General features: G+C 41.4%; 1 protein-coding gene across 6 annotated transcripts in view; it reads right to left on the minus strand.

Annotated features, from left to right (window-relative positions):
- Window positions 1-16,122: 16,122 nt before the first annotated feature.
- The window catches only part of casz1 (castor zinc finger 1), a 175,883-nt gene continuing 164,770 nt past the window's right edge, over window positions 16,123-27,235 (minus strand). For 4 of the 6 annotated variants that reach the window (XM_074681913.1, XM_074681912.1, XM_074681911.1 and 1 more), the window contains 8 exons: window positions 26,977-27,099; window positions 26,541-26,861; window positions 26,250-26,448; window positions 25,283-25,454; window positions 23,546-23,694; window positions 22,461-22,674; window positions 21,249-21,593; window positions 16,123-20,516 (listed from right to left, as the gene is read on the minus strand). In XM_074681913.1, coding sequence (XP_074538014.1) covers window positions 19,249-20,516; window positions 21,249-21,593; window positions 22,461-22,674; window positions 23,546-23,694; window positions 25,283-25,454; window positions 26,250-26,448; window positions 26,541-26,861; window positions 26,977-27,099 — 2,791 coding nt within the window. In that variant the 3' untranslated portion in view covers window positions 16,123-19,248. The remainder of the gene's footprint in view (window positions 20,517-21,248; window positions 21,594-22,460; window positions 22,675-23,545; window positions 23,695-25,282; window positions 25,455-26,249; window positions 26,449-26,540; window positions 26,862-26,976; window positions 27,100-27,235) is intronic. The other 2 variants (XM_074681915.1, XM_074681914.1) reach the window with 1 other exon arrangement.

The following is a 27,235-nucleotide window of genomic DNA, read 5'->3' on the forward strand; positions in this document are numbered from 1 at the left end:
CTTAATCCAACAGTACAAAAAAAACTGAGGCAGAGTAAAACACGTATATGAGAGGAAGAGAGAGGTGCTGTGCTGTAATTATTGCAGAGATGAAAGGTAAGCTGTGATTGTTCACAGTCATCTGATGTCACATGGGTTGATCTGCTGGGTTCTTCTGACACTAAGAGGGAAAAATGGCTTTTATGGCTTCTCAGCAGAGTAGCTCAGTGGTTGACAGTTCAGTTCTTGCTCTAACAGTCCACATGCTGAAGCAGGAAACAGTAACACTGTGAGCCCCAAATGCTCCCAGTGTTATGACCAGCTGTGTATGTAATAATAAATGGGATGAATTGGTACAGGTGGGCACTTAATGTATTACCCTGTGCCATCAGTGTATGACCGGTGAGGATGTGGGAGTTTGACATGTTGTGTAGAAAGTCTTTAGCTGTTGGAAAGACTAAAAGTACGGCTAATTTACCATCTATGAAGACAGTTTCCCTGTGAAATCTACCTTAATGTCTGTGCATCTATACACGTTTTAAAATTCGAACTTAAGGAAAAATTTTTAAACCAACTTTTTTCATCTGTTGCCATAGATGGTTTTAAAAAATTTTCAAAAATTACAGGACAGATTGTATTCATTTATTGATAGGGTTGGGAATCGAAAAACCGGTTCCTGTTGAGAATCGATAAGAAATGTTTCAATCCATCGATATTGTTATCCTTTGTGCTCAAGGATTCCCTTAACCATTCCCTTATCGATTCTTTACACTATGCCAGAGCTGCAGGACCTTATGTGACTAGTGTGCCGCAGCTTTTTTTTAGCTTGGCAGTTAGATAACATTTCCCAAGAAAACCCTGTTTAAGGATTTATAGCTTGAAATTTTACTGAGGAACTGAACACTCAAAGAAATCTACATTACTCTCTTACAGGAGATTCCTATTCAATACATTCAAAATAAACAAAATAGCGCTAGCTTGATGCTAATGTATGTGGGAAATTGCATTGATACGCTAGTGGTTATAACTTTAGCTTCAGAGTAGAAGCAGGGAGGAGGTGTTTGGTGCGAGCGCTCTGGGCTTCTGCTGCACAAAAACACTGCTGTAGGGGAAATTTCTGCCCTAAACCTTGTGATAGGACCTAACTTGTTTCATCCCAGAGTATCACTTTAATGCCCTGACAGTGGCAATAAGCTTTAATTTTGTATTTACATTTTGTAAATTTGATTTGCACTAAATATGTGATTTAACTATTACTGTATAACAAGTACTGATTTAGTGTTTGCATGACAGATGTTATGGCACTTTCATTCATATGGCAGAACATTCCAATAATTCCAATAATTTGAATTCATTATTAGATTTTGAATTTATAATGCAATTAATTATGATTAATCAGGGAAATCATGCGATTAATTACAATTAAAAGTTTTAATCGTTGCCCAGCCCTAGTTTAAACCTAACCTCTCAAATCAACACCACAGCAAAAGTTTGTGTAACCCTTTTCCTGCACACATAGCTAAAGTCTACATTATGACTAAGCATCAAAACGACACATATCACAAGTCCTGGGGCACATCATGTTTCCTTTATTTCAACATTCCCAGAATCTCTGTACATTGCACTTACATTACCTCCTATCTAAAATCCCCTGTCTTTTTTTCTCTTCAATTATTGCTGCATCATCAACAGCAACATGTGTCAGATGTGATTTTACACAAGTCGATGTGAAAAGCAAGCAGAAATGGCAGCAGGACCAGTAGCAGGCATTCTGACTATCTAAGACTACAATAACCAGTACCCAAGTGTTTCAGTGGAGTACTACAGAACGACACAGACACGTTGACGCATGAGTAGCACTCATAACCCCACCAGCCACAAAGCTTTCTCTAGCTAGATGTGGGATCATGGTATAGAACCACAGACTGGATATCTTTAAAACCGGAGCTGTAAAAATGTCCAGCTCTCTTTGTCTAGATGACATCCGAAGGTTTTGTCATGAATGAAAACAAGCAAATTAAGTAACCTTCTGGCAAGGTTCAAGAATTTGAGGAAAACCTGAGTTGGTCCTGCTTGTATCTGTGAGTTGCTTGTTATGACTGCAAGTTCCAAGTATCAACAGCGCTTCTCAAATCACAGATTCATAAGCCCGAGTCAGCCAGCTCAAGGTGCCACCATATATCCTCCTCCTGAAACTGTGAGTCTGAAAAAAAAGCCCATTTTCTCTCAACCTGGGCATTCCTAATATTGCCATGCATTATCAACTGTATGAATTTAATTTATCAGGGTCTAAATGATCAATAGTGTTTCACATATTGATGAGGTGTATAAACTTCTCTGAGGTTCGATACCACATCCCTTTGTAATCCATTAACCTCTCCCTGGAGTTCAGGCCAACCTTAGATTTATAGGGACCTACTGTAATAAATCCACTTGTACATCATTTAGCGTCTTTGGGGATTTGCAGTGTATTCCTGTCTAGAATGCACCATCTATCCTCCCCTCATATTCTCATCTGCATTTTGAGTCTTCACAACATCCACCACAGTCTGCATAGTCTCGGAAACGGCGTGCCAATACAAACGCACTTCCTGGGTGTTGCGGATGTGTTAGCCGATAACCAGCGCCCTCTCGGTGTGGTGATTCAGTGAGAGACTGCTTGTGCAAAGCACCACCTTGGTTTTGACACCATTTGGCTCCCCGGTTGGGAGCCTTAACCTCATCAATCTTGCTGCTAAACGGAGAGCACTCAATAGGGTAGTGTATTGACGCGCACTGAACTCCATTGTTCACTGGAACTGAGCACTCAGCAGGTTAGAGGGCTGAGTGTCTCCTCGGATCAATGCAAGGGTTGTTAGCCCATAGCAGCCAGTCAGAGGGCTAGCGTGACTGTCTGCAACACACGCGCATCATCTTTACTCGTTTAAAACTCCTTCTTGAGTCCTTGAGCCTTGATCCTTGTCCTGCTTTTGTTTCCTCATCTCATTGATTCAGAATAGTTCACACTCGGGCATTATGGGTCTTCATGCTCCACCTATCAGGGCTTCAAAAAATCTCTCTTTAAAGGGAAGTGTCCTGTCATAATTTGCACAGTAAAGGTCATGGACGATGCAGGAAAAAGAGGCCTGAGGATAAAATGCCTCTCCTTCCTGTTCCCTGTGAGATAAGATGCATGTGGCATGCAGCTGGGAGCATCCTGATGTAATACTTGATGTGTGACAGGGCTTGTGGAGCTACAGTGCTTGCTTTGCCCCTCTGGAAATATCCTTTTACTCCTTGGGAATCCTTGTTTGGACTGATGCTATCACTATCTGTAGTATGACTCAGCTTTCTTCCAAGTTGTTCTTATCTAGGTCCATCGTAGATCCCAGTGAGGAAAGGTTCATTTTTTACCCATATTTCTGATGAAATTGACAGAACATGGCAGCTGCAGACCCTCCTTGAGGGAAAACTTTTTTTGTTTTATCATACCATAAATATGACGGCACAATATACGCAGATTAAAAAAAGAAAAATGTGTACGATTTGATAAAAAAGGAAAACTTTATTTTATTCTTCATTTAAAACTACCCCCCATGCTCAAAAAATGACTTGATTCTTAAAATCTCAACATTTTCTGTCCTTAATGTGGCCCTGAGCCCCCTTTCTATGACCATGTCAAAACATTCACCAAATGATTGCTTCAGCTGAACTTTGTTTTTCAATTACTTATAGCGAATGTTGGTGTTAGCATGCTAACATCTGTATTTTTAGCACATAAGCATGCTGCACTTAGTATTTAAAAGTCCCACAATTTGTGGGTCTTTGGCTTTCCTCCCAGCCCACAAAATGTGATATTTAATGACAAAACCTGTACTTAGTAGTGCTTGTAAATGTAAAATCCTGACCTAAAACGAGCTGTTTGGATTTTGGGGATTTGCCGACGTCAGCGATTCCCTTTTTTGACCAATCAGGAGCAAGTCTGACCTGATTGGTCCACCGGAGCAGATACCCCCGAACCTCCTCCCCTCCCATTCCCCTCCCAGTGAGGAGAATGCTGAAGTTGAAGAGCCATCACTGCTCTGTTGTTGGCTGTAAACAGCCACAACGTTCCATCATGCAGAAGCTTCCCATCTCGGAAGAAGACAAGACTAAGTGGCTAGAGTTCATTCATCAAGGAAATGTTCCAGCTACACTCAGTAAAACTGTGCAGGTGTGTGCTAGTCACTTCACGGCCGACTTCTTTTCCAACTTTGGACAGTACAACAGAGGGCTAGCAAACTGACTGGTCCTGAATCCAGGCGCATTACCAACCATCCGCCAACAAACCTCGGACCCTGGAAACGTGAGTATGTTAAATGCTGTGTGCTGTGGAGCAGATGTAAGAGCTTTTCCTCAGTGTCCCCCCTGTCTCTGTGTTAGCTTCAGGATGCTAACTTTAGCTGTGGTTAGCCTGTTGTTTTAGCCTGTAATGTTACGGTAAATGAGCTTCGCTGTTTTCTAAACATTGTGCACTCTCAGGAGAGCTGAAGAGCGGGCGGTATCAGCGGTGGCTCATTTACATATGAAGGTCACGCCCACTAAATCAGAGCGTTCTGAACAGAGGGGCTATGAGAGCCTGGAAACAATGCTGCTGTGCTTGATTTATTGACTTTTTGGACCAAAACATGTTTCTACCATTTCATGAAGACATCAATGATCCATATTAAACTGCAGAAAAGGAGCAGAATATGGGACCTTTAACCCAGAACACTGTTGTGCAGTATAACAGGAGTGATAGTGTGGCTCGACGCTTTAAGTTAAGTTAAATATACTTATGGTTTACTTTAACCACAGGCTCATATATATATTGTGCCAGCAGACTTTAAGCCTTCTCTGACTGATGTTTTCCTCCCTTAATGTTTTCAGCAGTGAAAGTAAGGAAGCAAGGGTCACCTCCAAAAGCTCTCTGCGCCTGTCTCTCTAAAAGCAGCTCGCCAGTTGTGAGCAGCGCTGAACGTCGGCTCCTTCCTGGTGAAAATGAGAACATTTGACAAGCCAAGGTCACCAGGGGGCTTTGCCTGTATAAGGCTTCAGTCGCAGGGCCCAGCAAACACTGCAAAGTCATAAAGCACTTTGTCATCACTCGCTATATAAACTCTCAACAATCAAGTGGGATCACATTCCCTCCCTCCCACTCTGTGTGGCCTGTGTCACTTGATTTTCTCCTGGCGTTGTTTCAAATCCAAATGGAGTATGTGGATACTGGAGGGCTGTCATGTGGAAGGCTGTGGTGCCTCTTCTCAACCTGAAGGAAAAGCTCCTTTCACCTTAGTGACAGGTAAAGGAAGGTGCTCATGAGGGACAGAAGGGGTAAAATAGCAGCAGGCAGTAAAAAACAGGGAGGTGGACCCTGGTGTGTGTTTATGAATGGTCCAATAATGAGCCATCAGGAGCTCAGTGGCCATGAGAACATGAAAGAAGACAAGAGGTAGAAAAACAAATGCCCCTGTCCTGCACTGGTGGGAAGCAGCGATGTCGATTTGAGGAGATTGGATTATCCAAGGGAAGGCCTGTCAGCCTGCTGAGGGACCGCGGCTGCAGGCGGCGCAGGGGCAACAGGTGTGGAGTTTGTGCAAATTAAACTAATCACATGGCCTGACTGTAGAACACCTGAAGCATTGTAGCAGCCACTCATGGAAGCATAGGGTGGAGACTGGAAAATAAAGGGGGAAAGAGGCTCAACTAATGTCTCCTTCAATGTTTGTTACAGTCAGAATGCGCCTCTCGTTCTATTAGCTTACACTTTACTCAAGCAGAACCAAGACATCAATGGGCAGATGTACTTCAGTCAAGGCTATAAACAATTTCAGTTTCCTCCTAGATGCTGGATGCTAGTGTCACCAAAGGCTACAAGAATAACCAACAACAAAAACAATCTTGCCCATTTAGTTGTCAGCTGCTTCTTTGGAACCCAAACTTTGACTTTTCAGTTGCCACATTGTTGGTTTTCTTGAGCTAGGTGTGACCATATTTGAAACTGAGGATGAAGGTGGAGCAGGTGGAGCAGAGTGGCGAATGAGATAGTTTACCATCTTGGTTCCCACTTTGTGGTATATCCTATTTTTATTCAATCAGGTTGTTGTTTGGACGATAATTTATTTTGGGGATTAAATATTTTCAAGAGCCGACAACTAGTGGCCAGTGATGGAACTGCAGACAGGTTTTGTAACTTCTTTTTAACGTGTCATTTCCCTCCCCGTAGAGGTTTAACGTTTTTCTTTGATGCTAATGCTTGGCAGCTAAAGTGGACACCATGAACTTAACCCAGCATGTTGGTATCCTCACATTTTTTTTTTCAGTTGGGATTGATACCTAAGTTTCAGTTTCTCTTCTCCAGTACGAATTTAAACACACAAACACAATAAACCTCGCTTTGAAAATTGGAAATGTATTGATTTTCATTTTATGTCATTTTGTTTATGTGTGAGAGAAAGTATGACCACATGTGTCACGTGGCTCTCTGTAGTACCATAGTCATTTTTGTGGCTCTTGGTCTCTGACTGGTTGTCCACCCCTGATATACATTAACTGTGTCCATATTTATAAAGAGAACCTGCCTCTTTTTCCTAACATTATGAAAACTGAAGCCAAAATGCTGCCTTAAGGAGGCACTGATTTGCTGTATTAAAATCAAACCTCTTGTAGTAAACAATTCACACACCTAACTTAAAAATAGTGATAATTTATACACACTTTATAATAATAAAGGATGTTTGAATTTTAATTTTCTTGTTCAACTCATTTGTTTCCATAGATGAGACAGTCTTTATGACCTGCACTGCAGCCAGTCGCCAGGGAGCTTTAGAAGTTTGGGTTTCACCTTGGGGGAGCTGTTGTGCTGTGCATAATTTCTCACACTCTGTGGTCAGATACCAGACCAGTCATTTACATTTAAAGAAGAATCAGTCTCGTCAAATTTTCAAACCAAACCAAGATTAATGAAGTATTTGAAAGAAGTTGATTGTCACAACATTCCATGGCTAGGATTAGTTCCAACTTGTCTACCACAGATTACTTAATTCATCCAACTGTCTCAGTGTTGAGCTGTTAATATGAAAGTTAGTGCATTTAGTGCATGTTACCACTGATCACAACATTAAGATCTCAAAACAAAAGTGAGCCAAGATGCACTCAGCCCGGTCCAATAGCTTTCTAACTTTAGAAGTTTAATCACATTTTTGTAGCGCCCTGAAACCCGGAGGCCCACACCCTCTCACTCACAGCAGGCCACGTGCAAGAAGTGATGGTAAAGTGGGATGGTCTGTGAAAAGAGGGAAGGCTGTACATTCAGCGACCTTGTCTTCCAAAATTGGCATGGATTGTCACAGCGTAATACAATCCACATTTTCATGCCCTTAGTGAGGAGGAGTGCAAGAGAAAAAAATAATCCCAAAATCCCTCACTGGACACCCAATGTCTTGTTTTGGAGGGTCTGTGGTACTCACAAAATTCTTCTGGTAACAGAAACCCATCGTGAATGATGGACCCTTTCTATTCTTAGCACCAGCAGAATCTTCTCAACCTTTGCTTCTTCCATGCTACAAATATCACATTGCTGATGTATTCCATATTAAATTACTAAGTTTTAACTGAGCAGGGCTGTGCAGCGTCTGTTATCAACAACCATAATGTGGAAGATTAGCACACACATGATGCCCACCTGTTGCCCTGCTCTGTTTTATGAAGGTCACAGCTGTGATACTGAAACCGGTCTTTTTAAAGGCTCTCATGATGCTCATGTGGGGGGACGGGTGATATTCAAGAGTCACCCAACAGAAATAAAACTGATGGTAACTCTGACTTTGAATATGTTTCAGCAGTTATGACACAAAATAACGTAGCAAAGACAAAACAAAACTCACCAAAAGTCAGACCTGCTTAAAACTCTTGAAATAACTACCCCAGCACTTAACAACCCCACCACATGCTGTCTTTAAATGCCACAGTTGTCACTTTTCTGTTCAGCCGACATCATTTCAGGTCTACCCTTATCACCACCCATACGGGATCTTCTCTTGTACAGCAAATATGGGCTGTGAACTCCCCCCAAAAAATTAGTCAATCAGTCAGAAGCTATTCAAGCTAGTGTCGGATGATAACAAAAGGAATCAGCCACAGCTTTCTATTTTTTTTTTTTTTAATTTAAATTTATTTATTTATTTATTTATTTAATTGTATTTAATTTAATTTAATTTAATTTAATTTAATTTATTTTACTTTATTTTATTTTATTTTATCTTATTTTATTTTATTTTATTTTATTTTGTTTTGTTTTGTTTTGTTTTATTTTATTTTATTTATTTTGAGTTTTCTATCTTTCATCTGAATGGCCAGTTGCTCAAGTTGAAGGAATAGCATCCATAAAAGAGTAAGAACTTCACTCCAGTCTGAGTTATATATAATGTTTTCTCTGGATGAAGATGAAAATTGCCAGTGGATTGATATGCTGTAAATCTGAGTACCTATTAGAAAGACAGTCCCATCCTTCTGTTTATTTACTTTACTGATGCTAAGGGCATCAGTTTGGAGGGGAATAAATGTAGCAAAACGTTCAAACCTTAGTTTTGTCATATAACTTTTAGTTTTTTTAATCAATGATATGTGGGTTGAAGTAACTTAAAGCTCCTTCGATGAACTCGTAAATGTGTGGATCTGTGTGCTCTCTGTTGTGACACCTCTTTTATTTCTAAATGTCTGAGCACAAATGTTCTTCTAACAGATTGTCCTCATTTGAAAAAGTAAAAACACTTTTTTTGTCCTTTGTGTAATGCCCATCATCTTGTGTGACACCTGCCCCGTCTCACTCTTTTACTCGTTCAAGCCCTGGTTTTAGAATTTCACAGTCTGAAACCACGCATCTAAAAAAAAAATGTGTGTATTTCTGTTAATCCTGCTCCAGTGCCTGTCAAGAGGACAAAACTGGATAAGGCTTGTCTTGCTTGATGCCTTTTTTTCCTGCCAAACTTAATGTAGCAGACTGTATATATATAGCAGTAAAACTCAGAGTAAAGAATTAACCAATCTTGTAACTTAAAACCTCATTCGACAATAAAGAAGCATTAATCCAAGAGTAAGGCTTTTTTAAAACCAGTTGTAAACTCCCCTCAATGTCTTTCCTACACTTTTGCAAAGCAGCTTTGATCATGACTCACACATTCACAGAGATCATTTTCAGGTATGTTTTTCTCTGTTTTCTGTTGAGTTCATCATCCACACACACACAGTTAATACCAACCTCCCTGTATGCACAAACCAAAGAGCACTTTAACACACTGTAGATGAAAATCACCATTTTCCTGCTCAAAAGGCTCCCACAGCAATGACACACTGAGTCACACGGAGCCGCTGCCAGAGTCGGGCGGTTTTACAGCTCTGTCAAACGCTGTCCGTTGTGTGTTCCAGCCATCATCGCTGAGCAGAAACACCATGTTGGACCATTCCAGCTTATTGTCAGCCAATATGCCAGGCTTTTTCCCTGAAAGAAAATGATCCCATTCCCCTCGGACTCACGTCAAATTAAGCAAATTTACAGCTTAGCACTTAAGAATTCTCCGTTTGCCAAGAAAGCAGCAGCAGGCCTCAGTTGCCAGTTTAACGCTGCTGCGCTGTGGCAATTCAAGTGGAATGAGAATTACTCTGGCTTCTAAGAGACCACCAGCCCATTAGATTTTTTCTTTTTTTTTTTTTTTTTTTTTGCTCCAAGCTCTCTTCTTTTGGATAAGACTTACAGCATAAAGTGATGAAACACTCCCACTCAACTGTGGAGACCTCTACTCCAATTCTGAAGCAAGCTACTTAAAGGGTGATGGCCATATGGCCAAGAGCCAGCCTGGATCAACCGCTTTCTGCACTTGTTTCTGGTTGCTGTGTGCTAATAGTTGTTTGCTTTGATGGCAAACTGTTGTTAAACTCTGGGGATGACTAATCTCAGGCGATAGGCAAACTTGAGGCAAAGTAAAACAAATAGAACACAATGTTTGGTATTCTCAGTAAACATTTATGTAACAGGGTTGACAGGAGGCTCATTTTTCACAAGCTGTTTGAAGGGCCTCAATGCTAATCTTTCCTGGATTCTGTTTGTGTTTGTAAGATGACAACTGCGTGTTTACCAAATAACATCTCTAGTGTAATATAACCCCCCCTCCCTCTTTTTAAAATGTGTTCACATGGAACATACAGTATCTGTGTCCTCCTGCCTTGACCTAGAAGCAAGTTTAATTCAAGCAGATTTAAGAGCTCAAAAGCATTTGTTAATCGTATTTAAAGCTCCTGTAAGGGGATATCACCTAGTTACAGAATAGACTAAAATTAATAAAGTCAGTATGATTACTTGCAGCTCAAGAAATCGGAGTATGAGCTTAGTCAGACTCGAGATCAGACTATTGAAGTCCATGTAAACAGCTTAGTCAGATTGAGAATAGACTGAGCATAGCTCCATTAACACAGGTAGATGATGTGATTGCTTTCTGTATTTTTACACTCTACTGACTGCTGTTGGATTCAGCAGGTCTCTGTACACTTGGTGTTCAGGGCAAAAAAAACTTCACCCCCCCCTGTTTGTTTTCAAAACTACTTTCGTCCACACGCAGCAGGTAAATCCGCCGGTGAGCCCCAGTCATTCAGCTGTGACGTTTAACGCCATGCTCACATTGGCTCCAGAACAGTTGCAGTCCAGATTCCGTGCTGATTTTCCGCAAGCTGCCACTCACATCAGCTCCAGATAGAGGCTGCGGCTGGCTCCGGTGCCGGGTCCGGCACTCGGGATAGTAGAAGCTCACATGGGTTCACGTTCTTGTCTCGACTTCACGCGAGAACCAGCTAACCGTATTTGCCTGTAACATTGCATGCTCGTGTTGTCAAGTGCTTTTGGAATTGTAAATTCCTTCTACAATGAGTAATTACACAAACCTTTATTCCCCTAATGTTTATTATTTTAAATAACGTCGCTTTTTTATTTTCTTGTATTATCCTTATAATAAGGATGGGATGTGTCATATAAAATGAAATGACTTTCCACTTCAAGGATGAGTCTCTCGTCATCCATTGTTTTCATCAAAATGAGTGAGGAGATACTGTGCTGCTCACTTTTGCGTCAAGTTACATTTGTTTGTACACTGATTTCATTTAGAAAAACAACAGATCTTCATGCCACCTGGCAATTCACTTCCTGTATAGCTTGTCATATTTCATTCAGCTTGACGCAGACCCTCTCCGTCGTCCGGGAAAAATTGACTTCTTGTGGATTCTTTCCGTTTTGCTGTACGGCTCCTGCAACCGGACTCGCACCTCGCGCAGGGCTAATGTGAGCCTACAACAGTGATTTTAATGATACAGAATGCATGCGAAAGCCGCACTGGACCCGCACAGAATTCAGTGTGAGCCTGGGGTAAAAACCATAAACTCTGTTTACTGACGTCCACATGAAGCCATGAAACTGGAGTTTTCCAAAATCTTTACTTTGGCCAGAGTTTTCAGAAAACATTGTTTTGTAGCAACATAAAGCTGCAGTGTCTTGTGGACGACAGGTGTAAATGTATAAAAATATCTGCGGTTTCCCAAATACCCGGCTACATGTGCACACGGCCTTAAAGAGCTACAGCTGCATCCATTTCTGCTATCGTCATTACAATGTTGCTTTCTCTTCTGGTGTGTCAAAACTAGTTTGATATTCACACAGCTTTGATACAGCTATAGAAGCAGATTGAGATGTTCTTGACCAGATGTCCGACTCTCTTTCCTCCATGTTTACGCAGTTTGACCTTAGTCAGAGCGCTGCCTGCATGCAACTGTACTGACTGATGCATTTTCTGACCTACAAAAGCAAACCCGACTATAAGCAAAAAGGCGACCTTTTTTGTCTATGATACTTTTGATTGCCTGTAACTGCTGCTTTGTGGTCTGAATCACATGAGACAAATGGTAGCACAGTGACGAAAAGCTCTCCTCGCCACTTCACAACAAAAAACTATTATGTGTGACCGTTAGGAAAAGTAAGATGACATTATTAGAAACACAACATGTTTGATGAGATCAGCAACAGTATGGTGTTTCACTTTGTCCACAGGGGGCAGCAAATTCAAGACAAACAGAAAGTTTCTCACAGGAGCTTTAAATGGAACGCACATAATATTAAGAAGCTGTAGTTTTGACAATCCAGCCACATTTCTATCATAACACCTACATTCACAGGAAGCTTTTACCACTTTTCTCATTAATTTCTCCTCAAGAGCCTGTGATACCGATCCCTGTCCTCTGACAAACCTTGACCTCTAAAGAGTTTTTTTTTCCTTTTTTTTTAAAGGACAACTGAAAAGATTCTTTATCAAAGGGGGAAAAAAAGACTATAAATGTTTTCATCTGCTCAGTCATTTCCAGACATGCTGCTCACCTTTTTTTTCATTGTTAACAGGCTGACGTTAAATCCAGTTTTTCAGGTTTTTGGGGTTAATAACCACACTGACGGTGTTTGTTTTGACTAACCGAATGTTCCAGCAAAACTGTGAAAAGAATGCTGTGTTATCTTTATGTCCCGACGCAAGAAAAATGTGTTGAGAGACAAAGATTTCCGAGATACACCACCCTCTAAAGAATGTGAGGTGTGTTTATGGAAAATAGAAAAGAAAGAAAGAAAGAAGAAAAAGAACACACACAGGTGTTGCACAAGAGAGGAATATATGATTCAACACCTGCTGTTCATTTAAAGAAGCATGGGATGTTATAAAGAGTTTTATTTTTGTATAGTAGGAAGGTGAAGTCGATACTTGTCAGAGCAGTCGTTGCTATGCTAAAAGGATTAAAAACAGCCTATTTTCCTTGCTGTGGCTGGATTTACTGTGGAAATATGAAACGGATGGAAATGTCCTGTTTCTGCAGATCTTAGTGGAGCAGCTTTGGTGTTTGATGTTTGAAACTATCTCATGTTACAGCTCAGACTTTCCTCTGAATGGACATGGAAATTCTTGCTATATAGGTTACTTCATTTCTTCATCTTTTCTTCCTAGTGTGTTTCTTTTTCCCCAGAAGACTCAATTTCAGTATTTCTCTCTAATTCAAAGCCTTCTTTTTACAATCACTTAAGGTTTTAATGTTTGCATAACTCACCATTGAACAATACTGGGCACCTGAGCTAAACAGGCTCAAGTGACTTTTAACGTCACACTTTGATCCACACAAAGACGCCAAGTCTATCACAGAGCCCAGACACACACAGAACCGGAGCAGCAGCATATCTAAACAGAGCCACATAAGGCAAAGCCGCATGTTCCTCTGACCCTGCATCCAATAAGGTCTTGTTAATGGTAAATTGGATGAGTGTGTGTCCAATTCTCCATTTCCTCAGAGGTGTCTCAGCAGCAACAGCTGCTACCAATGGCAAAGCAGAGTTTTTCACACAGCCCCCTTTTCTGCCGTGTGACTGAGGTCTTTCCAAAATAAGCCCATACACATGCAAAAATAGATAAATGAACATCTATTGCAAAGGGCACAGGACTTAAAGAGAGGTCCAACAGGGGCAGAGTGCTGAGAGAGGCTGGGGGAAAACATCTCATCCAAAAAACTGAACTATAAATGGGCCAATGAAGCAGTAAAATGAGCACTGCTGCCATGTCATATACACGATACATGATATGCTGAAGCTGCCAATCAGCAGCAGGCTGGACTGTTTGATGACAGAGATGTTACCAAAGAGATGGCAGGTCATTTATTCAACGCAAACCACTTTGAGACTTTGGTGTAAAAACTTTTTCCCACCCAGTTTCAGGTAGAAATAATTTCTCATGGTCATTTAAATATTAAATAGATGAGATGACATAATATGGCTTTTCTAAGTCAGTCTTTTTTTTCCTTGTCCCTCAGCTCTCATGACTGTTAAGTAGACTTGGGAGTAGAAGACATATTCCTTTTACTTTTAACAGGCACAAGAAGTCACAGAAAATATCTCTAAGAGGAAAAATTTTTAAAAGACTAATAAAGGTTATCATTCAAACTAGCCACATTTACTCAAAGCAGCATATGTTACATTAGCCAGCTAGCCACCTTGCTAATATTTACATGTTCTGTTGGAAGAATCGATTAAAATGTCATCATATAATAAAAAACCCAAATGAACATCAAAGTAATAAAAGGATACGTTGTCTGGTTTATATAGCTGCTAGCTAATTCTCCATTATTCAAAGTATTAGCTTGCTACCTGGCTTATGTAATTATTAAACAGTTTTTAAAATTGTCCTCCTTTTTGATGGTTGGTAACACTTTAACGGCTCTTTTTAGCAAGTATTTCCAACTAGAAACATTTTTTGGTATCAGCCTTGAAAAACTGTCAACACATTAGCACATATTATCTTATTAGCAATTATTAGCAACAACACAAAAAGTAGACTTTTAAGTCATGCTTTGGTCTCCACCAACTTATGTGCAGCTAATAGAAACCAAAAGTAAAAACATACCTTCAAGTAGATTAGCTGTTATTTTTAGAGAGCAGAGACAATCATAGCACCTTCCAACATGTAGCCACAGGGAGCGCCACAGGTTGATTTTTATGAAATTCTAAATGCTACTATCAGCTCTGATCGCTGTTAAGATGAAATAAAATCTACTTTATTGAGTGTAGAAGCATCAAAAAGACTGAGAGTGAGACAGGTGGCTTAACAAACCAATGGACAGTCTGTTTGAAAGATGTTAAGTATATATATATATATATATATATATATATATATATATATATATATATATATATATATATATATATATATATATATATATATATATATATATGGTTTTTCATTTGCTCTCATTTCAGTTGAATTCTTTCTGTAACACACTACACACACAGGTACAAGTATAGTTTAATCTCTTCCTATAAGACCACACTCTCTGTCAAACATGTCTCTCTGAGCCTCTCCTGCTTCAGGAACAGGTGGGTGGTGAGTCCAGAACGAGCAAATCTTCATAAATCCTTCCACAGTGGCTGCCACTCTTCAGACTCCACTGTACAATATCTGTCTTCATCTAGGAGAGCACAGGCCCAGCAGCCACCTGCTTTTCTTCTGTTCACCCCTCAACACACACACACACACACACACACACACACACACACACACACACACATACACACACACACACACACACACACGCTTTGTGAACTTAATAAAAGCTGCCATTAAGCAGCGCTTCATCTGTTTGGGCCCTAATCTGCCTTATAGGCATCATGTGACCACATATGCAGCGCACACCTGTCGTGTTTGTCCCCAGCCCTGACTGTTGTCTCTCCACACTCTCACTCAACCTGTTCCTGGCACATCAAGCGACTGCATGTCAGGGATGGCTGCGTGCATGCAAACCCACCTCATAATATATCTTAAAAGGACTGAGAGGTGTTTTGTGAAAAGATCGAAAGTATGCATGAGTTGGAAGATGTGTCGCACTCTTCTTTGACAGTCAAAAAGACACTGACACCCAGAACAGGCCTAAAGTCGTTCAGTACATTTTTATTTCACTGAGTGAAAAGCTCAATCTTTGCATCAGACATGCAGAAACAGAAGAACAACATAAATATAGCACAATGAAGATGAACAGCACTGTATCCAAGTGGAGAAAAGCAATAGCACAAGAATGAATAGTAGTGCTGAGGGAAACAAATTCAAGTAGAGACTTTTTAAAAAATTGCTTCTTTGTCTACTTTTCATATAAAATGTCTCATGAATCTCGCCAAATTGAACGCTAACCGGAGATGGCTTTTAGTCCAAAAGTGCAATATATTTTACAAAGTCTGAATGTTGCTGTGTTTATTCACTACGCTGCAGTAAGCAGGGAGGCTTTCATATTACATTTCTCCAGGAGTGGAAATACATCTCAGTTTAGCTCCCCATCACTTTTTTGAACCATCCTTTTACTCTGTTAATTAAAAGAGTAAAATGATCTGTCGTTTCAGCAGCAGCCTATGCGGGATTTGGAGGTCATTTCCGTCTGGTTTTTGTGTAATATAATTTTCATGTTTATTCTTTTTTTTTCTGGTAGATTATATACAGGATGCCAGCTGGCTGACAGATGGTGATGCCTTTACCCGTGATTTCTTTTCCTTTTTTTTTTTTTTTTTTTTTTTTTTTGGTTATTAAAAAAAAAAAAAAAAAAAAAAAAAAAAAAAAAAACATCACAAGGAAGAGAAGGAGGAAGGACAGGAACAGCTGTAGACGAAGGGACAAACAGATCCGGCACACTGGCCACTGGGTGACATGAAGGAGTGGGAGGTGGGAGGAGAACTCAACACATGGCTCAAGGCAAAAAAAGAAAGAAAGAAAAAAGTTAACAAAAAAATAAATGTGCCCTGTTAATACTGAACAAAACACAAAGAACTGTCTTGTTAGCAGTAGCAGGCCTCTAAATCTCTCTTATGGTCCTAAACTCCAATATTGTCCTCGCACCAGAATGTCAAGCTTGAGCACAGAAAACCCCTGCAACAAATATTGTTGATTTCACTACCTGCAAAAATGCAGATTTCTTTTTTTTTGTTGTTTGTTTTTTGACATTTAAGTTCCCAAGTTGACTTTACAACGAACAAAGCAAGGACAAGACGCACAAGGTCATGAAATATGAATCGGAGCTGTGAGCAGCTGAGACGGAGCCACAAGTCTGTGTTCTTACAGCCGTGGCCTATCTGTCTCTCTCAGGGGGAGACACACACACACACACACACACACACACACACACACACACACACACACACACACACACACACACACACACACACACACACACACACACTTCAGTAGTGCCCCTGACAGATACATAAAGAGACAGAGGTCTCCGCTGTGACCTTTGACCCTGCCGTCGTCCAGCAGCACCTTTCCCCCTCAAATGTGACTAAAGGCTGAAGCACTATCAAACACTGCATGTGTGGTTATAATAATAATAGTTTCTTTATTTTCAACTTTATACAAATCCTGCTATGTGTACACCCTCACACACACATTCACGCACATAAACTGAATTCAAGTGCACCAAGTCTCCCAGCACGGACAGTTATCTCAGCAAATAATGGGAACACAAAACAAGTGTGGTAACGCCTCTGTGTCGCAGCAGAGTCCCAGGAGACAATTCAGTCTGTGAGCAAGGCATGCCCACAGCAGAGGAAATACAAACCAAGAATTAAATATATGGGAGCAAAATAAAACAAAATCACACACATGGAAAATGACACTGAATCAAACAAGTTGTTAAATAAATGAGCAAAATCAATGAATGAATGAAAATCAGTGTATTTTCGTTTAAGCGTTTGACATAGTTTTCGACGGGATCTGTCAAAGCTATATATGAACAACTTTTCAAAAAAAAAAAAAATCTGTGAAACTTAAAAAAAAGGTCACACACAAGCAAACTATGATGAGGCTATTCAGATTTTTTACTTTTTATTATTCATTTCTCCTTTTAACGGTTTTCTTTTTAAAGGAAGCTGTTCATCAAAGAGCATTTTGTTCATATATAGTTATTTTTACAGAAGAAAATACTGTACAACCTTTTTTCTTCTCAAAACAATATCTGAAGGAATATCATCTAAACACATTATTATTCCCTATATTATGATCATTTATTTCCAATGTCAAGCTCAGGAGATAACTCATGATCAGTGTGTCAACTTGTCGGTCGTACATATTCGCTCAATATAAACCAGTGGGTGGCTTTGACAGATTTATTTACTTCTACAGTGAGTGAGCTTTGCCATGGACTTCTTAAGAATTAATTTAAAATCACAGTCCATATTAGTGTTTCATATCAGAGCACCACTCTTCTTGGTGCACTCATTTCCTTTTTTTCTCTTCAAACTGTCCAATCACAGAAGCAAAATAAAAACCAGTCCTTAAATAAATCACAGAACAACAGTTCTTTGTCACACTAACATCTATTTGTGCATTAAAGCAAAAGTGAACTAAAACATCTTTAAAGCAAATTCCCTATTAAAAGATATATATCATAGTTTTTTTTCAGACGGTAAAAATGAACCTAAAAAGTGCAATAACACCCTAAAAATTTCTCATTGGAAGGTCACATAAATATTAAATAAAAACGGTTACAACATGATGTCAACCACAGCCATAATGAATGGAAAACCGGTCTGTCATTTTTTTTTTTAAACCTTTAAAACACCCCATCGCTGCATTTGAGTGACTCGTCATTTCCTCTGGTCAGTAACCCCCCCCTGCCCAAAAAACAAAAAAAAACAAAAAACAAAAAAACAACCTGTAGGTCATTAGTCACGACCTCAGCGGCGTACAGATTGATATGCTTCTGACTGACAACACAACAAAACAACATCATAAAGCAAAGTTACAAACGGTAACAAAAATATTTTTAAATATGCTTATGAGTTTTCTATCATCAATGGTAATCATCATGGTCAGCTAATAGAAAAGTGCACTATCCACACACAAACTTAATTCCTCCGCAGGGGGCGGGGTTTAATTACAGGAGCTGAGCTTGGTTTTGGTGCTAGTTGAGCGTTTCTAGCAGAATGTCAGAGAGAACTGTAGAGACTGCAGCTGAGATCGACCAAACACTTACTGGTCAGTTCCACATGTCATTGAGAACGAAGAAAAACATCTGAGAGAGGCAGGAACAAGCAAAATGTAACTCCCTTTCTCTCACAGTGTCTAATAATAATAATGATAATAATAATATTAATAATCTTTAATATTAATACAGAAAAGAAGATCAAATGGTTCATCACGTCCTTTTTCCCCCATTAGTGATTCATGTCCCTTTTTTTCTTCGTATCCACCGCCCCACAGTTCATGTCACCTGTGCCAGCAATTTCCTCTTGTTTATCATACACGCACACACACACACGCACACGCACACCTACATATATAGTTATATAGAGAGATTTGTTTTTTTTCTTACTTTTTTTTTAATCCACACACAAAAAGTGAAAAAATAAAAATAAATTAAAGTCAAACATGCACGCACACAAAAAGACTGATGTGTAGTAAAATGCTTTACATTGCTGCTCTGTGTGTTACACAGGGCCTAATTCTGTGTGTCTTTGTTCATATTTTTTTAATGCATAATTGAATTAATAATGTTGGTCATCTTGTAAACATCATAATAAATCATTTCGGGCCGTCATTTTCTCCACACAGTTGTTTTTTTGTTGTCATGTGTTGTCTCTAAACATGATAAATGAGGCCACTTTCATTGTTGTTTGTTCATAGTACACAGGCTTCCTCTTCAGTTCCTACAGTCACTCTCAGTTTTTTTTCATGGGTCAGTGTCAGGCTTTTCCAGTTGGGAAGAATCAGTGTGGTTAACGGAAGCATCAAAACTCTCGCCATTGTTCTTTTCACCATCTGCCTCTGCCATTGAATCATCATTTGAGTCAGTGTTAAGATCCTCCTCTGCCTCCTCTTCCTCCTCTTCTTCCTCCTCCTCCTCTGCATGTGCCTCTTCCTCAGGGGACAGGTCATCCTCAGCCTCACCAGACGTTCCCGTGGTGTCATCCTGAGCTGCTGGCAGACCAAGCGGGGTTGAAGGGTTGGGGCCGACTCGTCCTGTGTCTGGATGCATCCTCTTGCTGAGGTCGAGAGAGTCACTGAGACCCAGACCGGCTGCGTTCTTCAGGAAGAACAAGGAGCTGCTGGTGTCGGTGCCCAGGTTGAGGGAGCTGTCCAGGCTGATGGAAGAGGGTGGGTAAGGGTGGTTATAATCGGCCCGAATGCCACCTGCTGGGAAGAGCATGGAGCGGGCAGTACTATTGATGGTGTGGGACAACCCGTGGAGGCCTCCAGGTGAGGATGTGGAGAGGCCCATGGAGACTGGAGGGACTGCAGACATACCTCCTCCCAGGTGGTGCACCCCTTCCTGTTGTGGTGACACAGACGGCAGCTCGCCGCGCTCCTGTTTCTCATGCTTCCTCTTGTGGGAGTCCATCTGGGACATGCCCACCACCGTGTGCTTACACTCGGGGAAGGTGCAGTGGAAGTGGGAGCACTTGAGCTTGTATTTACAGTCAGGGACCTCACAATCGACACTGGAGCTGAACTGGCAGAAGCCAGCGGCGCTGATCACATCTTGCTTGCCGTGGTGCTTACGATGGGCCGTCACTTTGGTGCTGTCGGTGCAGCGGAAGCCACAGCGCAGGCAGTGGAAGTGGGTGCTGTTGCCTGAAAACTGGCAGTCAGAGAAGTTGCAGCTGAGGGAGGATTTGAAGCGCTTGAAGTCATCCAGGACCAGGTTGTCCACACGGTCGTGGTGCTGCGCGTGCTTGTACATATGGGTGCGGCCACAGAACTTGTAGCCACAGTTTTCACGGGTGCAGTGGTAGTGGGTCACCTTCAGAGAAAACTGGCAGCCCGCGTCCTTGCAGTTCTCATACAGGTCGTAGCGTCTGAAGCCCTCCAGCATCATCCCCTCATCGAGCATCTTACGGGAAGATGCGGTCTTGCGGCGTTTGCCATATGGTGACATGTCTTCGATGATCCAGAAACGCTTCTTCGAACCAGTGGCCGTGGGAATGGAGATGGTGTTGCCTGAAAGAAAAGGAGACAGAGAAAGGAAGCACATTAGGATATAATCAGGAGGTTCACAATGTGAAACCCACAAACTACAAGCAATAAAGAGAGACAGCCGAGGTTTAAAGTCTGATGTGCAACCTTACTCAGCCAGAAGTGGTTCACAGCTGAGTAAGCAGAGAGAGCCACAAATATTTTCTTCCTAATTCCAGGAATGATTAAAGGAGGGGGAAAATGACAGCTTGACTTTGGAACATGACACTTTTACAGGGTGTCTCCTGCCTCCGAACAGAGGCGGAGCTGTGGGTCTTAACCAACCCTCTTATCTCCATGTTGTTTTATTAGGGGCACCCACCTTGTGCAACACCCTGGGGTCACAGCTAATGATGTGATCCCTGTTCTGCTAGACAGGAAGCAGTGGGCCTCGATAAAGCTTGAGGCGTGATTAAATAAGAAGCTGCTGATGTAGCCTTGTTAATGGAAGCCGAACAAGGCCCAGGCTTGAGTCTACAGGTGCCAAACACAAAATACTAATCGTAACACACAAAAGTAGAAGATAAGTCACTAACTACTCAGTAAGAATGCACATTTCATCAATAACACATTAGTTTTATCATTGTTGCATGCTGGAAAGCCACTTTTAGTTTCTCATCTTTCCACAACAGTAGTGCAGAGATCACACAGTTAATGCTGCACAGGACTCAATTGAGAGTGACAGCTGCAGTGTTGGTTTGCGCCGGGGATAAGTACCTGCAGCATCCTGCACTATAGGGACGTCATTTTTAACCGGAGACGGAGTGGCAATGATGGGGCTGAAAGCTGGTGTGTTGGTTGGCATGACAACACTCCGAGTGGCTCCCAGAGAGGCGCTGAGCAGAGAGTATGACAGACAGGATGGAGAGAGGAGGTATGGGAGTGAGGGTAGAGGAGGTCGGAGGAGAGCGGGAGAGAGGGATGGGGCCTGGGACTGAAGACCAGGCTGAGGAGCAGAGGGAGGAGGAGGGGGAGGAGGAGGGGGAGAAGAAGGTGCATTGTGGGTAGCGCTAGTGTCAGCAGGGGTGGTAGGAGCAGAAGTGGTGGCGGGGCAGCCTTGTCCTGGAGAGACAGGTTGACCAGAGAGGGTGAAGGACAGACAAGGGGGAAGAGAAACACAGCCAGGTACACACACAAAAACAAGGGGCCAAATCACACACACACACACGCACACATACACACAAACACATGCACACACAGAGGGATGGGAGGTAAAAAGGGAAAGATAAAAGATAAGAGAATGATACAAAATGAGGCCCATTCAAGACAAGTAACCCAAACACCGGCCAAAACAACAATGATGAGAGTAGCGGAAATACCAGCAACACGTGGAGAAATGTGATTATCAAAAACAGACTCCAATTAAGAGAAAAAAATGCAGAGGGGAACCCTTTTGTTTAGTAACTCTGAGGGTAAAGAGACTGGTTCTCCTCTACCCACTTTGTCCCACAGTTCAACCCACTAAAAGCAGTAAAGTAGACATAAAGCGACAGGGATGATCTCTGGCCAAAGGCAAATGTAATAAGCTACACACAGGGCAATAACTCAAAGTACTGATGTGCAAAATGGATGTTTTATGACGATGACCAGGCAAACTGCGAGATATCTTATCTATGACTCAGAACAGAAGAACACAGCATTGTCATCAGGCTCGTATATATGACTGATGTGTCATTATGCTTCTGCTTGGACGTCAAACTGGGTAATCATGAAGTACTTGATTGAATAATGGACAAAATGACAAGTTGTGTTTTTTTTTTTTTTGGTAGGGGTCGTTTTTGGCTGAGTGAAGCTCAATGTTTGATGCTGAATCGAGGGCTGACAGAACTTTTACTGCTCTATCTACTTTACTACTTCAGGCATCTACCTGCTAACACTTGTACACCTATCAGGGGATTTTTGGGGAGAAGATTCTTTGCGTTCTCTCACCTGCTGGGGAACCATCGGGGCCTACAGGTGTGCTGGTGCAGCTTCGGTCCTGGTTGGAGGACTCAGAAGAGAGACCCAGGGGGCTGCCACCACCTCCTCCCATGTAGTCCATGTAATCATCGGTCTCATCCATGACTGTGGAGAAGCCGGAGTGAATTCCGGGCTGGGCGGCTCCATGCTGCATCTCATCTGCCCTATGGCCAAGTGGCATCGCCTGGGGAACAAAGGATCCTCATTGTAAAGGGATGTTTGAGAAAAACATATCTGCACAAATCTTGTCATTAATGCAGGTGTTGGCTCTTGGCGTAGAGTCAACTATTTATCACGTCAACAAAAGGAATCTGAAAGAATGAACCTTCAAAACAAAAAAAAGGACAGAGAGAACTAGAAAATCCACATGTTTAGATCCACGTTCGGTACATGATGAACCACTGAGGTTATTCTGGGTAATAAGGTACAGCCCAATGTAAAAAAAAAAGTCATAATTCATCAAGAGAATGCTGTGCATGATTTATGACTGGTAGGAGAGTACATGAGGAGTTCCCTCTTTTTAAGTTGGGGCTTGGAGCACAAGTTGTATTTTAAATATTGACAAAAAATAATTAAAAAAAAAATTACATTAATTGATGTAGACATTGGATACTGACATACTTGTATAGAAAATAAAATCAGCATTTGGTTAGTGTGAAAATCTAGCTGTTGACAAAAAAACGATTAGCATTGAAAAAGCTGCGGCTCACTTAACATATATATATATATATATATATATATATATATATATATATATATATATATATATATATATATATATATATATATATATATATATATATATATATATATATATATATTGTAACCAAACGAGGTGGTGTTAAATGTATAGTAGAACTGGAAATGAAGGTAAATAAATCTCTGTTTCTATTAATTTTTTTATTAGAGTAAGATCATGCCAAAAACAATCAAGTCTTAATGCCAGGAGACTCAATCTTAAATATCTATGTACCATGTAATCAGCACCACTTATGAAAAAGGGTGTGTGAGGTAAATTTCCAGAATGGCAGGTGTCATATGATTTCTATTTTTACCTGGGATGGGACTCTGTCGAAGTTCTTCCCCAGCATCCGCCTCATGTGCTTGCGAGCATGTGAGGTCATCTGGTGCTTCAGCAGGAAGGAGAACTGGCAGCCCTCACGGATGCAGTGGAAGTGGCTGTTGACTTGGTTATACTTACAACCTGCAAAGAAAAAATAAAAAATAAAAAAAACAGAAGCAGTTGTTAACTCTTCAGATTAGATTATCTGTGACTCATGGAGAGACGTGTAAAAAAAAACAGCGTCTTGCACTAAAGGCAATATCATCAGGAAGACGTTGTTGAGATTAGATCAAACACAAACTGAAATATTTTTAGTTTTCCTTAATTTCATGATAAAGCTGTGACAAAAGAGGGATCGGGTTTCAAAGTGTTTCCGAGTGTACATGTAGGAGGAATATTAGATCACTCCAGTGTCACACTGAGCAAGTCAGGGCTTCTGTGCACTAAACCTGTGGAGCTCTTTTATTACACTGACATGCTTTATTCAATTAGGAATTTACATAAATAAATTCTCATTTTCTGTGGGCCAATAATGCAAACACCCCTGCAAACCAAAGTAAATATACAATTATTACCATATTAAATTCATTTTTCAAAGTATCTCCATTGTCATTTTGCCTTTTGTTCTCCTTGTACTGCTGTCTGCTGCTGATTCTTCTGTTCTTTTTCTCGTGTTTTAACCAGTCTGGCTCTAATTGCTTTATGATTTCAAATTAAATGAATGTTCCGTTTTGTGCCTGTTAATCAAATACCATTATATAAAAGCAGGCAGAAATAATTGAAAGAGTAACATGCTGGGCAGGTGCTAGCATGTCAGTAACCATGGCACCCAGTTTAAGAGCACAACACGTCTGTGTCATCAAATAGCTTTTGCACACACAACGTTTTAAACACGCAAAGTTGAGCAAATAACAGTAACCCCCGTGACACGGAGGGCCTTTTGTGAGACAGAAACCAGGTAACATCATCAGCAGTGTTCAGTTTAATGTTGCTGCCATGGATACTGGCAACCCATCAATTCTTTATGACTGGAGTGCGAGCGATGGTAATCCTTTCTATTTTTTTCCCTGAGCCCAAACAATACAGTTGGCAGATCAGGCTGGGGACAAAAAACAGCTGTTTAGGGCCTGTTTTTGTTTGCTTTGTCTCTGCATTTTGAAAAGCTTGTGTAACCGCCTGAAAAAAACAGATCACTTTTAATTCATTTCTGTGTGATGGCAGCGGTGGCTGTGAGGCGCAGCGTCAGAACACAAACAGGCTAAACCAGACAAGCCGGATAATTAACAAACACAAACCTAATTGCTCATTTCTGACAGGGGCAAAAGGAAGAAGAAAACAACCTGGATGTGATTGCCCCCTTTGACGTTACTGCTCATATAGTACAGGCAAGACTTCCTTTGGGATTCGAGGTGCCACTGTGAATATGCAAGACACGGCAACAAAACTATGAGGCAGACTCCTTTCACGCCTCTGAAACAACTCAAAAAGCATGACACCCTGTTTGCCAACATTGGTCTCTGTCCCTTTGTAAACACAGCCACCGAAAATCAATCTATATCTCTCACAATTTAACACTCTTTGATTAGCTTTTCTGCGCTGCTAAAATATCAGAAAAGCTGGAGCGTGTGTGAAGGCCTGGTAGGAGGATGTAGTGGAACAAGAGGGAAGGACATAGAAGTAAAACTGTTGAAAACACACTGATACTACAGGATCACATTTTCTCTCTTACCCAGCCTCCCACACTCCTCCCTCTTGGTGAAATATTTGAAGCCATTGGCAGCGCGTCGCTCTGCCTTCTCGTGCTTCTTGACGTGCCACGGCAGCTTGGTGGTGATGTTAGTGACAAAGAAGCAGCCAGGCCGCAGACAGTGGTAGTGGCCCCTCATTCTGAACTCACAATGCTGCAGAGAGAAACACATCATTTCCAATTCTGTGAGTCAAATGTGACGATCCTCACACTGATTGTTTAATCCCCTTTTTGTATACAAACTAAAAGTGAACACTGCCCACGAATTCTCCGAATAAACATCATCAACAGCTCAGCTGGAACATCCCACATTTCTAAGTATGATGACTTTTTATTTCCAGGCTTTCCACAAACACCCCTCCTTCCCAACATGTCTGTACACCGCCATCTGTTTGTGAGGCCCAGATCCCAAAGGACTGGGCAAAATAAGATCTGCTCTGTTCAGGCAATGAAGAGACTAAGGGGCGAGGGGAGGAGGAGGAGGAAGAGGAGGAGGAGGAAGGGGGGGGACTTTTTGTGAGTGGGGTGATTTTCGACACATTAATGAATTCATTTAAACGGTTTTCCAAATACGGGCTCATGAGAGCAGGCAAGGGCTGCCATTTAGGTTTCATTTGCGAAGCATTCCCCTGATTTTTGCCCTATTCCAGACAGCCTTGTTTACTGTGCGAGTGACAATGATTTATTGGGTAATATCAGCTAAATTGGCCTTTTCTGAGAGGAGAATGCGGCAGTCAAAATGACATCATTGACATATAAACAGGCATTACTGGGGTGAGTCGACTGTCTTTTTCAGCAGAGATAGAAGACGTGGAGCAGCGGTTGTGAAAGCCTTGAGTCAAATAACCTCAAACACTGGTCTAATAGATAGCATACTTCATGCTTAGAAAACTCTGCAGGGTGACAGTCCATGAATCTGCCTCTGGCTCATTTATAAAGCTGCACTCACCTGGTTTGGACACAGACACTGGAGAGAGTAGTACGCAAACTGGTCACGGATGTTGACCAGGTTGTTGCTGGGGTTGATGTGGTCCAAACAGTGGGACTCAGCCTTGCCGGACGTCTTGCATACATACTTGCAATTCCCGAACAAGCAGTGGAAGTGGAACTTGTTTGAGTACTTACAGTCAGTAGCTAAACAGGGATCACTGGATGGAGAATAAGAGAAATAATGGTCAAATTGAAAAGTAACACTAACTGTAAACTCAAGTTATATCACTCAAATCGATGTTGGTCTTACTTTTCCTGGAACTGCAGGAAACCGGGTTTGACTTGTGGCTTAGCATTTTCCAGAGAAGTGGTGGCCAGTGGGGAGTTGACTGGCAGGTTGGGCATCGAGGCCGGCATCTGAGGGATGCTGCCAGTCAGCTGCTTCCAGGCCAGCAGGGAGGGAGGAGGAGAGCTGTAGCCCCCAGAAGAGGTGAGATGCGCCACATCCATAGAGGGATTGCTGGCAATAGAGACGGGGGCAGCAGGCTGCAGTGAGGCTCCCTCACTGGAGTCCTTGCCCTCACTGAGCTGAGGCTCTGACTTCACTTTCAAGGTGGCTCGGAGGTGGAAGCTGAAAAACAAGATTCAGGCACATTTTTAGAAAGATCAATAAAGCCAATAAGTTAAATGTGGACGAAGATTTTTTTTGTTATCTCATTACTAAAAAGTAACAGAGTGACACTCACTTAGCATGTTTGATGGCTCCATCCACAGTACTGAAGAGTGCACCACAATCCTCCACCAGGCAGTGGAAGTGCACTTTCTGAAGGAAGTCGCACTGAGCCTCACAGAAGTCATCAGTGTCAAATCTGACAGTGGGACAGAATGCAGACTGTCAGTAACCTGGCCTCTCAGATTGATGTTGTGTACTTGTTAAAAGTTTCCTGTATACCCTAATTCTTCATATACCTGGGAGTTTCCAGATACACAGTGTGTATTTGACAG

Source organism: Halichoeres trimaculatus, unplaced genomic scaffold (assembly GCF_033239565.1).
Source record: "Halichoeres trimaculatus isolate MK-OKI-2021-1 unplaced genomic scaffold, fHalTri1.1 fHalTri1_scaffold_11, whole genome shotgun sequence".
Lineage (NCBI taxonomy): Eukaryota > Metazoa > Chordata > Actinopteri > Labriformes > Labridae > Halichoeres > Halichoeres trimaculatus.